A 13,582-nucleotide genomic window follows, 5' to 3' on the forward strand; every position below is an offset into this window, starting at 1 on the left:
CGCACACACACACACACACACACACACACACACTTGCACGCACACACTTGCGCGCACAGACACACATCTAAATATGTATAGTGGTGGAGCAATGCAATGCCGACACACACAAACAGCCTCTACTCATTCACTGATTGCATCTCATGCACTGTATTATGCTAAGAATACAATATATAAATGTATAGGATGCACAATATCGATTTCTTTAATCTGATAGTGATATCGATAACTTCCTGCTTCTCAAGATCGATACCGATACTAATAACCGATAATAAAACAAAATACATACATACATGGATGCACCTGGGACGTATCCTCATCAAGTCCCGACTTACGTCCCAGTAGCTACCCTCGATCAGTCCCATTAGGGAAAAACCAGGGCCACACAATCCGTTCCTCCTGAACTACTCTGCCGGGACTGGGAGGTACCATTCTGGCGCGTGGAAGGACTAGGCTCTGTGGGTTGACTCCTGTCCGGGCCCCTCCTACGTCTCACCAGGTCCAGTCCTGCTCTCACCAAGTCCAGCCCCTGTGCGTTGCACCAGACTCCCAGCACCCGGCACTTTATTCAGGAATGGTGGATTCTCGAGCCGCAGGCCGCAGGCTCCACCTTGCCCTTGGTGGTGCCGCAGGCTCCGCTTGAGGCTTGAATGGCCCTCCTAAAGGCCTCACCGTGGGTTTGTTGGGCTTCTTCCTCACGGAAGACACAGGCTGGGGCGCCAACCCATACTGCTCCGATAATAAATAATTTATAGGCAGTGTTGTACCCAGAGCCGGACTAACAATGGAACTAGGTGGAGCTTAAGCGCCAGGGCCCGTAGCTTGCAGGGCCCGGTACGAGACTATAGGTACAGCTGTTGCTTCTTTCGAAAAATATAACGCAACATAGGAACCCCCGCTAGTGTTTTTGGTCTTCGTCTGACAGTTTCTGTAGCAGTTTTCTGGAGGGGGGGGGGGGGGGGGCAGTCGGTTTGGGGGGGTTCCCGACGGCTGCGCGTCGCTTCCACCTCTGACAGAGGGGAAGCGAGTAAGCGACGCCGTCAGAAGCCCCCTCGCCCAGGAAGGCCCCCTCAGTCAGATCTCAGACGGACCAAATTGCGACAATAACATACATACAGCCTATGTAAAGAGGAATATAAACAAGACCTTGGCGCAAAACTTCATATTTACCCTGCTCTAATACAACAAAAGTGTGTTCTTACATCCTCCATTTCACGATTTCAGCACTCGTGAGTAAATTAATTTAATTGCCATTATGAAAGTTTTCAGTGACGTTGGACCCACAGGTTGCATTGTCGTCAATAATTAATCTGTCTTTAAAACGTTCTAATGTTAACTTATTAACTTAATATAGCATATTGGCATTGTCTGTTGGTGCACACATGTTATATGGACCATGTAACAACATGGTCAACAGCACTGTTTGCAAATGTAGCTACATTTGTTGGCCACAAAGACAATTTAGACAAAACATGCTGCATGCCTGCTAATGGAGCTTGTAGATATAGGCTAATTATTTTTCGGGGAAATTGCAGATAGTTTAGCACTAGCAGACTGAAGTTGGAAAGGCTGTGCCCAGTGCGGCAGTGCCTGATGTGTCTTGTGTGTCTGCGGGCAGCGCAGGCAGTAGTGGATATGCGCTAAACGCATGCATGTTAATTAATTAATTAATTAATTAATTAATTGGCTGAATCAGTAGGGGCCTTTTGATTTGGTGAAGCGCCAGGGCCTTGAGAGGGGTTAATCCGTCACTGGTTGTACCCAAAGAACGATAGTTCACGAACGCGTTCTCATTTGGGCTGAACGTACTGTATTTCTGCCTGATGAACGTCATTGTGAACACATTAATTTCTGGCGTGTGTGAACGTCACTTTTTCTCTTAGGATTAGCCGCAGCAGCAGCTGTCCGTTTATCATTAGCACAACCACGAACGTCCAACACATACAGTATACAATGAATTACTCACCTAATGCTGCCTGCAGGTTCCAGTTTTCATATTGTAAATATGGTCGCTAACGTGGTTTTAGCGACTAGTACTTTGAGAGCTCATCCATCGTAGCTTGTTTACAAGTGAAACGGACTTCCTGTGCAGAAACTGCCTCATAAAAATAAGAGCCACTTGTATTGATTAGTCAACACTGGTTTTATTTACACATCTACTTACAGGACGTTAACATCTCATTTGAGTGCCTGTCAGCATTCTCTAAATCCCTGTCTCTCAACTGGTGCGCAAATCATTTTTTTGGAACCATGAACTTTAGTTCAAAATGTTGAATTATGAACTATGAACTGAACTAGTTCCTTTTTAAATTTCTGAACTGTGAACTGAACTAGTTCATAAAATAAATGAACTTTCCCAACACTGTATAGAGAAAAGGCCATGTACTAGTGAGCAACGGTACATTTTAAGATGGCTTTGGCCGAAGCAAATGCCTCTGGCAAACAATCACCAGATAAAACAAATAACAGTAGTCATTTAGCAGAACTGCAAGCATATGAAAACAAATATACGGTAATCTTCATAAAAGAAAGAATACATCATACAATATATTATCGGAGCTATTATAATAATAATAATAATCAGATTTATCAGGATGATATCATCATTTTTGTCTTTAAAGCCCAAAATGACCTGTCCCCCCCCCATATTTAGCTGAATTGATCACTCCCTACGTACCAGCAAGAGCCCTGAGATCGGCCAATCAGTCTCTCCTGATTGTGCCTGACACAAAATTCAGGACCAGAGGAGATCGCGCGTTCGCCGTGGCCAGTCCCAACCTCTGGAACGCCCCGCCGCTCCATGTTCACGCTCTGTGGGTTGACTCCTGTCCGGGCCCCTCCTACGTCTCACCAGGTCCACTCCTGCTCTCACCAAGTCCAGCCCCTGTGCGTTGCACCAGACTCCCAGCACCCGGCACTTTATTCAGGAATGGTGGATTCTCGAGCCGCAACGGTTCCGCAGGCTCCACCTTGCCCTTGGTGGTGCCGCAGGCTCCGCTTGAGGCTTGAATGGCCCTCCTAAAGGCCTCACCGTGGGTTTGTTGGGCTTCTTCCTCACGGAAGACACAGGCTGGGGCGCCAACCCATACTGCTCCGATAATAAATAATTTATAGGCAGTGTTGTACCCAAAGAACGATAGTTCACGAACGCGTTCTCATTTGGGCTGAACGTACTGTATTTCTGCCTGATGAACGTCATTGTGAACACATTAATTTCTGGCGTGTGTGAACGTCACTTTTTCTCTTAGGATTAGCCGCAGCAGCAGCTGTCCGTTTATCATTAGCACAACCACGAACGTCCAACACATACAGTATACAATGAATTACTCACCTAATGCTGCCTGCAGGTTCCAGTTTTCATATTGTAAATATGGTCGCTAACGTGGTTTTAGCGACTAGTACTTTGAGAGCTCATCCATCGTAGCTTGTTCACAAGTGAAACGGACTTCCTGTGCAGAAACTGCCTCATAAAAATAAGAGCCACTTGTATTGATTAGTCAACACTGGTTTTATTTACACATCTACTTACAGGACGTTAACATCTCATTTGAGTGCCTGTCAGCATTCTCTAAATCCCTGTCTCTCAACTGGTGCGCAAATCATTTTTTTGGAACCATGAACTTTAGTTCAAAATGTTGAATTATGAACTATGAACTGAACTAGTTCCTTTTTAAATTTCTGAACTGTGAACTGAACTAGTTCATAAAATAAATGAACTTTCCCAACACTGTATAGAGAAAAGGCCATGTACTAGTGAGCAACGGTACATTTTAAGATGGCTTTGGCCGAAGCAAATGCCTCTGGCAAACAATCACCAGATAAAACAAATAACAGTAGTCATTTAGCAGAACTGCAAGCATATGAAAACAAATATACGGTAATCTTCATAAAAGAAAGAATACATCATACAATATATTATCGGAGCTATTATAATAATAATAATCAGATTTATCAGGATGATATCATCATTTCTGATGATGATGCGTGTGCGTTTCCGTGGTGGGTGTAGGTAGCGCCGCCGCCGTCGACGGAGAGGCACAGAATCTACTACCAGGACTCCACCATGCACATCGTGGAGAAGGGCACGCCGTTCTCGGAGCGCATCTCTGTGAACGGGACGGGCGCCACGGGGGAGCTGGTGTTGACCATCAGGGACGTGCAGCTGAGCGACGCGCTGGACTTCATCTGCGTCGTCCAGGGCCTGACCGACGGCACCGACGAGGGACTGACACAGCTCAAGGTGTTCGGTAAGAGACGCTGCTGACGAGGGACTGACACAGCTCAAGGTGTTCGGTAAGAGACGCTGACGAGGGACTGACACAGCTCAAGGTGTTCGGTAAGAGACGCTCCTTCTCAAACACTGACACAGCTCAAGGTGTTCGGTAAGAGACGCTGCTCCTCAAACACTGACACAGCTCAAGGTGTTCGGTAAGAGACGCTCCTTCTCAAACACTGACACAGCTCAAGGTGTTCGGTAAGAGACGCTCCTTCTCAAACACTGACACAGCTCAAGGTGTTCGGTAAGAGATGCTGCTTCTCAAACACTGACACAGCTCAAGGTGTTCGGTAAGAGACGCTGCTTCTCAAACACTGACACAGCTCACGGTGTTCGGTAAGAGACGCTCCTTCTCAAACACTGACACAGCTCAAGGTGTTCGGTAAGAGACGCTGCTCCTCAAACACTGACACAGCTCAAGGTGTTCGGTAAGAGACGCCGCTTCTCAAACACTGACACAGCTCAAGGTGTTCGGTAAGAGACGCTGCTGCTTCTCAAACACTGTGCTTTTAGTGTGCATTATTAGGCCCAACAGTGGGTTGGTAAACCGAGTAACCCAAAACCCAAAAATAGCAGACCAACAAGCTCTTAGCGCGCCACTCGGTGGCGCGCTATGAGCTTGTAGATCTGCTATTTTTCAATAGCTAAAGTATAACATAATGATTAGTTAAAACACCGAAAGGGGTTCCCGTCTTGAATGGATTAACACAGAGCACTCGTTACCACTTCCTCATTTTGGTGTAAAAAAAAAAAAAAAAGAGTGTTCTTCCGGGTGCTTCAAGAGCAACTTCCATTGAAATAAAAATAAAGAATTTTATGAATTTTAAAACAGACAATCGAAGAAAAGCATAAAATATTAATAGAAATTAAGATGTAGTGAAAATAGCTGATGTATGTTTAAAGACATTTCATGGTTTGTTTTCATGGTTTTACCAATACTGCGTTCCACTGAACATAGTATACGTTCATACATAGTATAGTATTCATTAAAGAAACATGTTCTGAAAATGCACGCCACCCGCACGTCTGACCACTTTAACATGGCAGGCTTTTGAAAAGCACTGCATTAGGCTACGAACCCCCATAGACTCAGAGAGTGTACTGCATTAGGCTACGGACCCCCATCAGAGAGTGCACAAATGGAGCCAAATGGACCCATAATGGTCACAGGTTATGGAAGGGTTACCCTTTGTAGTGTTAAACTCACTGGCATGTGTACATAGTGAATGTGCGCCATCTGCAATGGACAGTTATCACATTATGTAACTAAATAGTAATGGATAAAGTAGTAGACATGCTGTAGAACATGTGAGATGTAGCTGACACAGTGGTTAATGGATAATGTAGTAGACATGCTGTAGAACATGTGAGATGTAGCTGACACAGTGGTTCTTTAATGGATAATGTAGTAGACATGCTGTAGAACATGTGCTGTAGATGTAGCTGACACAGTGGTTAATGGATAAAGTAGTAGACATGCTGTAGAACATGTGAGATGTAGCTGACACAGTGGTTATTTAATGGATAATGTAGTAGACATGCTGTAGAACATGTGAGATGTAGCTGACACAGTGGTTCTTTAATAATGTAGTAGACATGCTGTAGAACATGTGCTGTAGATGTAGCTGACACAGTGGTTCTTTAATGGATAATGTAGTAGACATGCTGTAGAACATGTGAGATGTAGCTGACACAGTGGTTCTTTAATAATGTATAGTAGACATGCTGTAGAACATGTGAGATGTAGCTGACACAGTGGTTCTTTAATAATGTAGTAGACATGCTGTAGAACATGTGAGATGTAGCTGACACAGTGGTTCTTTAATGGATAATGTAGTAGACATGCTGTAGAACATGTGAGATGTAGCTGACACAGTGGTTCTTTAATAATGTATAGTAGACATGCTGTAGAACATGTGAGATGTAGCTGACACAGTGGTTCTTTAATGGATAATGTAGTAGACATGCTGTAGATGTAGAACATGTGAGATGTAGCTGACACAGTGGTTCTTTATGGATAATGTAGTAGACATGCTGTAGAACATGTGAGATGTAGCTGACACAGTGGTTCTTTAATAATGTATAGTAGACATGCTGTAGAACATGTGAGATGTAGCTGACACAGTGGTTCTTTAATAATGTATAGTAGACATGCTGTAGAACATGTGAGATGTAGCTGACACAGTGGTTCTTTAATGGATAATGTAGTAGACAAGCTGTAGAACATGTGAGATGTAGCTGACACAGTGGTTCTTTAATGGATAATGTAGTAGACATGTTGTAGAACATGTGAGATGTAGCTGACACAGTGGTTCTTTAATAATGTAGTAGACATGCTGTAGAACATGTGAGATGTAGCTGACACAGTGGTTCTTTAATAATGTATAGTAGACATGCTGTAGAACATGTGAGATGTAGCTGACACAGTGGTTCTTTAATAATGTAGTAGACATGCTGTAGAACATGTGAGATGTAGCTGACACAGTGGTTCTTTAATAATGTATAGTAGACATGCTGTAGAACATGTGAGATGTAGCTGACACAGTGGTTCTTTAATAATGTAGTAGACATGCTGTAGAACATGTGAGATGTAGCTGACACAGTGGTTCTTTAATGGATAATGTAGTAGACATGCTGTAGAACATGTGAGATGTACTGTAGCTGACACAGTGGTTCTTTCACAGAGACGCCGGCTTTTCCTTCCATCGAGCGGGTTCATACGGGCATCTCCGTCACGAACGAGTTCCCTTCGAAGGTAAACACTTGAAGTCTCTTCACAGTTGTGGCATCATCAGTGTGTGTGTGTGTGTGTGTGTGTGTGTGTGTGTGTGTGTGTATATATATTACACACACACACACACACACACACACACACACACACACACACACACACACAATAATTACAGTTGTTTTATGTATTTATTTATTTCTCTCCTCTCCTCTCCTCTCCTCTCCTCAGATTGGAAGCTGTGAGGCTAAGAATGGTTTCCCCAGACCCAACATCACTTGGTACAGAGACAACACTCCGCTGCAGAACATTGCAAATGGTAAAACCACAGCATGAATGAAACAGACTGACACTGTTTGTGTTCAGATGAGTAAGTGATAAATAATAATGCATGAGGAGTTGTCCTCCTCATGCACTATCACACTTATGCCATGGCCACATACAAAGAGAGACATGTATCAATGGAGTGTAAATTCTGCCTTAAATTTGAGCGTGGGTCACTGATTGATGATGAATGAATGGCATGCATATAAACATGATGGATGAGGATGATGAAGGCTGTAGTTCCACAGTGTGAAGATATTACGGCAGCCGGCGAAAACTAGAGATCTCACCAGGCCCACCTGTCCGTTCAAACTCTAGACGGGTCTGCCCCAAAGTTATTAGTGCAGCCGCACCTGGCAGCCGGCGGAAACTAGAGTTCTCAACAGGCCCACCTGTCCGTTCAAACTCTAGACGGGTGACGGGTCTGCCCCAAAGTTGTTAGTGCAGCCGCGCCCGGCAGCCGGCGAAAACTAGAGTTCTCAACAGGCCCGAAAATGAAGGCCCGGCCCTACCTGGGCCCTCATCAAACCCTGTACACTCAAGAGAATGTCCCCGCTACCACCATTAGATCTCCATATACTGTATGGAGCTGACCTGTTCTGACATTCCATATGTTGATCTGACCTCATCAAACCCTGCCTGTACACTCAAGACATGCTCCTTATATGGCCAGTACAGAATTAATTCCATGTTGATCCGACCCCCCATGCCAAAGCGCCAGCACTCGCCCAGCAGTCTACCGTCAACGAGGCAGATGCGTGCATGTGGGGGCGAGGTCGCTTCTCGCCCTCAGGCGTCTTACTGGTAATATTAATACAAAAACGTGTGTGTGTGTGTGTGTGTGTGTGTGTGTCTGTCTCCCAGAGGTGAACATGCTGTCCTTGGTCACGATGGAGGCCAGCGGTATGTACTCTGTGAAGAGTGACCTGAGCATGATGGTGACCAAGGAGGACAAGGACTCAGAGTTCTACTGCGAGGTTACCTACCTGGTCCCTGGAGGCACCCGCATGACGGAGACCCCCCGCATCAACATCACTGTGTACTGTGAGTCTTTACGTTACTACATCACTGTGTACTGTGAGTCTTTACGTTACTACATCACTGTGTACTGTGAGTCTTTACGTTACTACATCACTGTGTACTGTGAGTCTTTACGTTACTACATCACTGTGTACTGTGAGTCTTTACGTTACTACATCACTGTGTACTGTGAGTCTTTACGTTACTACATCACTGTGTACTGTGAGTCTTTACGTTACTACATCAATGTGTACTGTGAGTCTTTACGTTACTACATCAATGTGTACTGTGAGTCTTTACGTTACTACATCAATGTGTACTGTGAGTCTATACGTTACTACATCACTGTGTACTGTGAGTCTATACGTTACTACATCACTGTGTACTGTGAGTCTTTACGTTACTACATCAATGTGTACTGTGAGTCTTTACGTTACTACATCACTGTGTACTGTGAGTCTATGTTACTACATCACTGTGTACTGCAAGTCTATGTTACTACATCACTGTGTACTGTGAGACTTTACATTACTACATCACTGTGTACTGTGAGTCTATGTTACTACATCACTGTGTACTGTGAGTCTTTACGTTACTACATCACTGTGTACTGTGAGTCTACGTTACTACATCACTGTGTACTGTGAGTCTATGTTACTACATCACTGTGTACTGTGAGTCTTTACGTTACTACATCACTGTGTACTGTGAGTCTATACGTTACTACATCACTGTGTACTGTGAGTCTATGTTACTACATCACTGTGTACTGTGAGTCTTTACGTTACTACATCACTGTGTACTGTGAGTCTTTACGTTACTACATCACTGTGTACTGTGAGTCTTTACGTTACTACATCACTGTGTACTGTGAGTCTATGTTACTACATCACTGTGTACTGTGAGTCTTTACGTTACTACATCACTGTGTACTGTGAGTCTTTACGTTACTACATCACTGTGTACTGTGAGTCTTTACGTTACTACATCACTGTGTACTGTGAGTCTTTACGTTACTACATCACTGTGTACTGTGAGTCTTTACGTTACTACATCACTGTGTACTGTGAGTCTTTGTGGGGCGACTGTGGCTCAAGAGGTAGAGCAGGTCGTCCAATGATCCATGGGTCGGCGGTTCGAATCCCGGCTCCTCCTGTCTACATGTCGAAGTGTCCTTAGGCAAGACACTGAACCCCAAATTGCTCCCGATGTGCTGGTTGGTACCTTGCATGGCTTCCGCCGCAATCGGTGTATGAATGTGTGTGTGAATGGGTGAATGTAATGCACAATCTATGTAAAGCGCCTTGGATAAAAGCGCCATATAAATGCACCATTTACCATTTTACATTACTACATCACTGTGTACTGTGATAGGGCTGCATAGGGCTGTCATTTATCATTGAATCGACATGGACACCAACAAACACCAGCAAAAGGCATTCTTGGATAGTTGTGCCTGGAGCCTTGCAAGTCAGATGAATCATTTAAGCGTATTTCATCGTACAAAAGTGTGAATAATACCTATAATCTATAAACTCCACGAGTTTGTAGATCAGTTATTTTAATATATATATATATATTTAATTGTTTTTTAAACTTTAGAAATAAAGAAAGAAAGAAAAGAAAATCAATAATTGTATTAAAATGTATTATTTAAATGTTTGTTTGTTTGTAGATCAGTTATTTTAATATATATTTAATTGTTTTTTAAACTTTAGAAAGAAAGAAAGAAAGAAAGAAAGAAAGAAAAGACAATCAATAATTGTATTAAAAAGTATTCTTTTAATTTGTATTAACACCATTGTGTACACTCAGTCTTTACATTACAACACACAGTAACATAAACATCACTGTGTACTTTGAGTCTTTAATATTACAACATCATACAAAGCGTCAGTCTATACTGTACATTTATCTGTACTGTGTCTTGTATGCATATCACTGAACACTATGAAACCGTAACCGTGTGCTATTTGACCATATATTATATATACAGTTCCCACTACGTCCATCAGCGTGTGGGTGGAGTCCCCCAAAGGGGACATCAAAGAAGGTGACACGGTGGAGCTTCAGTGTCGCGGTGACGGGAACCCCCAGCCCCCCCTGTCCTTCTATCATGGAGACGTAAGACGTGTGTGTGTGTGTGTGTGTGTGTGTGTGTGTGCGTGTGTGCGTGTGCGTGTGTGCGTGTGTGTGAAAAATGTATGTTGCTGTATCACTGGTGCTCACAACTGTTTCACGTCAAGTACGCCCCAAAATGAACACACTCCCCCACCCCCGCCCAGAAGTAAAGATTTGCAATAATTACAGATATACTAGCTCATTGTACAATATCTTGTAGATCCTGTAGAAGTATGAAATATCTGAGAAATGACACAGATGCTATCCCGGTCTCAAGCCCTAATGGGTTAAAGCCCGTTTTGACGCTACAAAGCCTACTGCAGATGCTAGTATAAGCCTACTGCTTGTAGCATCTGCCACATCTGTGACACGCCGTAGATCGGCTGTATTCGCTGAGCGACACCGTTATACGGCTGTTGGGTAGTTGAGCATTTGGGTAGTTGAGCATTTGGGTAGTTGAGCAGTTGGGTAGTTGAGTTGTAGCAGGTTTCATTAGCAGTGCCCATGCTGGCTTTTTCTATTTCCGTTGCCTTGTATGTTGGAAAGTGTATGAATGTATTTATTATCGATTGTATTGTTCTGTGTGTCCCCTTCCCCCCCAGCTCATGGCACTCGGTAAACAAATCAATTAACACACTTTTATGCTGTGTTCAAGCTACAATTACATTTCAATAGAAGCCAGCTACATGAAGATACACACTGGCGTACAAAAAGCTACAAAATCTAATTGAGCTGACTTCAACTTCACACTTGCAATTACAAAGCTACAAAACGAACCGCATCCGTGCCATTTCAGATTTATGCGGTGGCTATTCATGAATACCAGATCTACACGCTCACAGCGTGTCACTTCGTGCCGTGCTGCAAGCTTGTACATCTGCTATATTTTTGGAAAGTGGGAGAACTACTTATTTAGAAGGCATCTGTAGAATCGGCCTCAGGTCTTAATGGGTGTTCCCTCTCTACAGGGGGAGGGGTTAAAAAAGTAATCGAAACAAGGAAAAGTAAACAATAAATACAACTCCATTGTAACACAATGTTATTTTTGAGTGGTGCAACCACTCCAAGGAACAGCAATGTCCGTGTTCACCTGTGTTCATATATGTTTATGAGCGCCACTATGACTGACTACCAGTAGGGGCGCTGTTTTCCAGAAACAGAGAGAGTGAGATAGTGCTGCAGTGTTGCCTGCTAATGAGAGAGAGAGGAGAGGAGGGGGGGGGGGGAGAGGGGAGTTGCACCATTCATTCATTTTGTGAAAAGTAACACATTCCAGTGACGATATTGTATGTTCAAAGACTAAACAAGGCCTGCTTGTTGTCACGTCACTTTTTAGGAGGAGAAGACGGCGGACTCTAACGGCGTCCTGGTGTTGAAGGGCGCGTCCAGAGCGGACAGCGGCACCTACAAGTGTGAGTCGTGGGATTTCGACACCGACGTCCAGACCATGGGAAACACCACGCTGATGGTCAACTGTAAGGACTGCAGCTTATACGCCTTTTAATCTACATACAGTTAATTAAAGCTACAAACTGGGACTTATTTGAATGAATAAAGCACTATGTTGATACAATATAACTAGTGTAGTCACTAGCACAGTAGCCTGGAACTCACCTATGCTTTTTTTGGCATAGGCAGCTCCCGGCAGGATCCGCCGGGAGAATATATGCGCAGCTGCGCGACATGAGACTAATTACTTAGAGCGACAGAGAGAGAGAGAGGAGCGTGTGTGTGTGTACATGTGTGCGTGTGTATGTCAATTTTACAAAGTTGCAGACAATCGGAAATCAGCAGAGAGTGAGCAATGTTTTGCGCTACTCTATGCCGAATTGAAGTGGACTCAGACCCAGACTTTTTCTTTCTCCCTGGAAATAAAAATGTCTGGGTTTCCGAGGCTACTAGCACAGTGGTTCCAAAACGTTTCAGGTCGAGACCCAAAAAAGAGATTAGACGTTTGCCCGGGGCCCGAACTAGTGAAAACAGCAGATCTGTAGATGGATCGATTTTCACTACTTTCACTACAAATGTATGGAATTTGTTTGACTTTTCTTTGATTTCTCCACAAAATTACTGAACGATTTTGCTTTTTTTGGGCATGTTTTTTTTTTAAATGTTGTGAAATAACAATGATTAAAAACGAAATGTATAGGAAACGAAAAATAAAGTGGTGGGTCCCCACCCGACCCACTGTTTTGGGTCCACCCACTGCACTAGCAAGGCAGTGGGGGGTGGAGATGGTCTCCCTACCCGCCATTTAGACCAGTGGTTCCCCAAACTGTTCATATCGAGACCCAAAAGAGAGATTAGACATTTTGCCCGAGACTCAAACTAGTGAAAATAGCAATCTACAAGTGCACAACATGGTGCAAGCTTCTTTTTTTTTAACTCGAGTGTCTGTCTTTCTCTCTTTCTCTCTCTCTCTCTCTCTCTCTCTCTCTCTCTCTCTCTCTCTCTCTCTCTCTCTCTTGTTTACATGTATAATGTATAGATTTGGATCCTGCTGTGGTGGAGCCTGAAGTTCGCACGTTGTCCCTGGGTGAGGGGATGACGGCAACCTGTAACGCCCTCTCCTCTCTGCATACTAAAACTGCCTGGTTTAAGGTTAGTGACCACACACACACACACACACACACTGGGTGACATCTCCAGGTTTACATTCACTTGTTCTCTTGTTTTGAAACCTGCCAGACGTGCAAGCATAAGCGCACGGATGCTGATTTTCGATCTAACGTAATCGATGGAAAATAAATTACGAGATATCTCGTTCCGCTCGCCTCTCGTTGAAAAACAATTACTTTGCCAGTCGTAAAAGGCATTTGTTTTTCTCAACCTCAAATGTTATGATTTTTGTATTTTCTTTCTTTTCGGTTTTGCATGTGTTTATGAGGTGGCAGTACTTCATTAGACCTCTTGGTGTGGTCGTTATGTGCCAGTCAAACGTGCCATTGAAAAAACTGTGATATAGTGACATCACAATATCATCCCCTCCCCTAACCCATCCCCCTTCATCATACAACCACAGCTGTGGGTGCGGCTTCAGTTCAGGTGGATCATCGCCCATCACCACCCACCAGGCAACCCAGGCATAATGAACTGGTGGGCGTGTCCACATA

At 43.8% G+C, this 13,582-nt stretch overlaps 1 protein-coding gene across 4 annotated transcripts in view; it reads left to right on the plus strand.

Annotated features, from left to right (window-relative positions):
* The window catches only part of LOC308321377 (cell surface glycoprotein MUC18-like), an 85,143-nt gene that overhangs the window by 56,481 nt on the left and 15,080 nt on the right, over nucleotides 1-13,582 (plus strand). For all 4 annotated transcript variants that reach the window (XM_080772237.1, XM_080772236.1, XM_080772238.1 and 1 more), the window contains exons 3-9: nucleotides 4,010-4,247; nucleotides 6,961-7,031; nucleotides 7,236-7,323; nucleotides 8,193-8,372; nucleotides 10,345-10,472; nucleotides 11,806-11,944; nucleotides 12,958-13,070. In XM_080772237.1, coding sequence (XP_080628363.1) covers nucleotides 4,010-4,247; nucleotides 6,961-7,031; nucleotides 7,236-7,323; nucleotides 8,193-8,372; nucleotides 10,345-10,472; nucleotides 11,806-11,944; nucleotides 12,958-13,070 — 957 coding nt within the window. The remainder of the gene's footprint in view (nucleotides 1-4,009; nucleotides 4,248-6,960; nucleotides 7,032-7,235; nucleotides 7,324-8,192; nucleotides 8,373-10,344; nucleotides 10,473-11,805; nucleotides 11,945-12,957; nucleotides 13,071-13,582) is intronic.

Source organism: Protomyctophum bolini (genome assembly GCF_963924005.1).
Source record: "Protomyctophum bolini genome assembly, chromosome: 9".
Lineage (NCBI taxonomy): Eukaryota > Metazoa > Chordata > Actinopteri > Myctophiformes > Myctophidae > Protomyctophum > Protomyctophum bolini.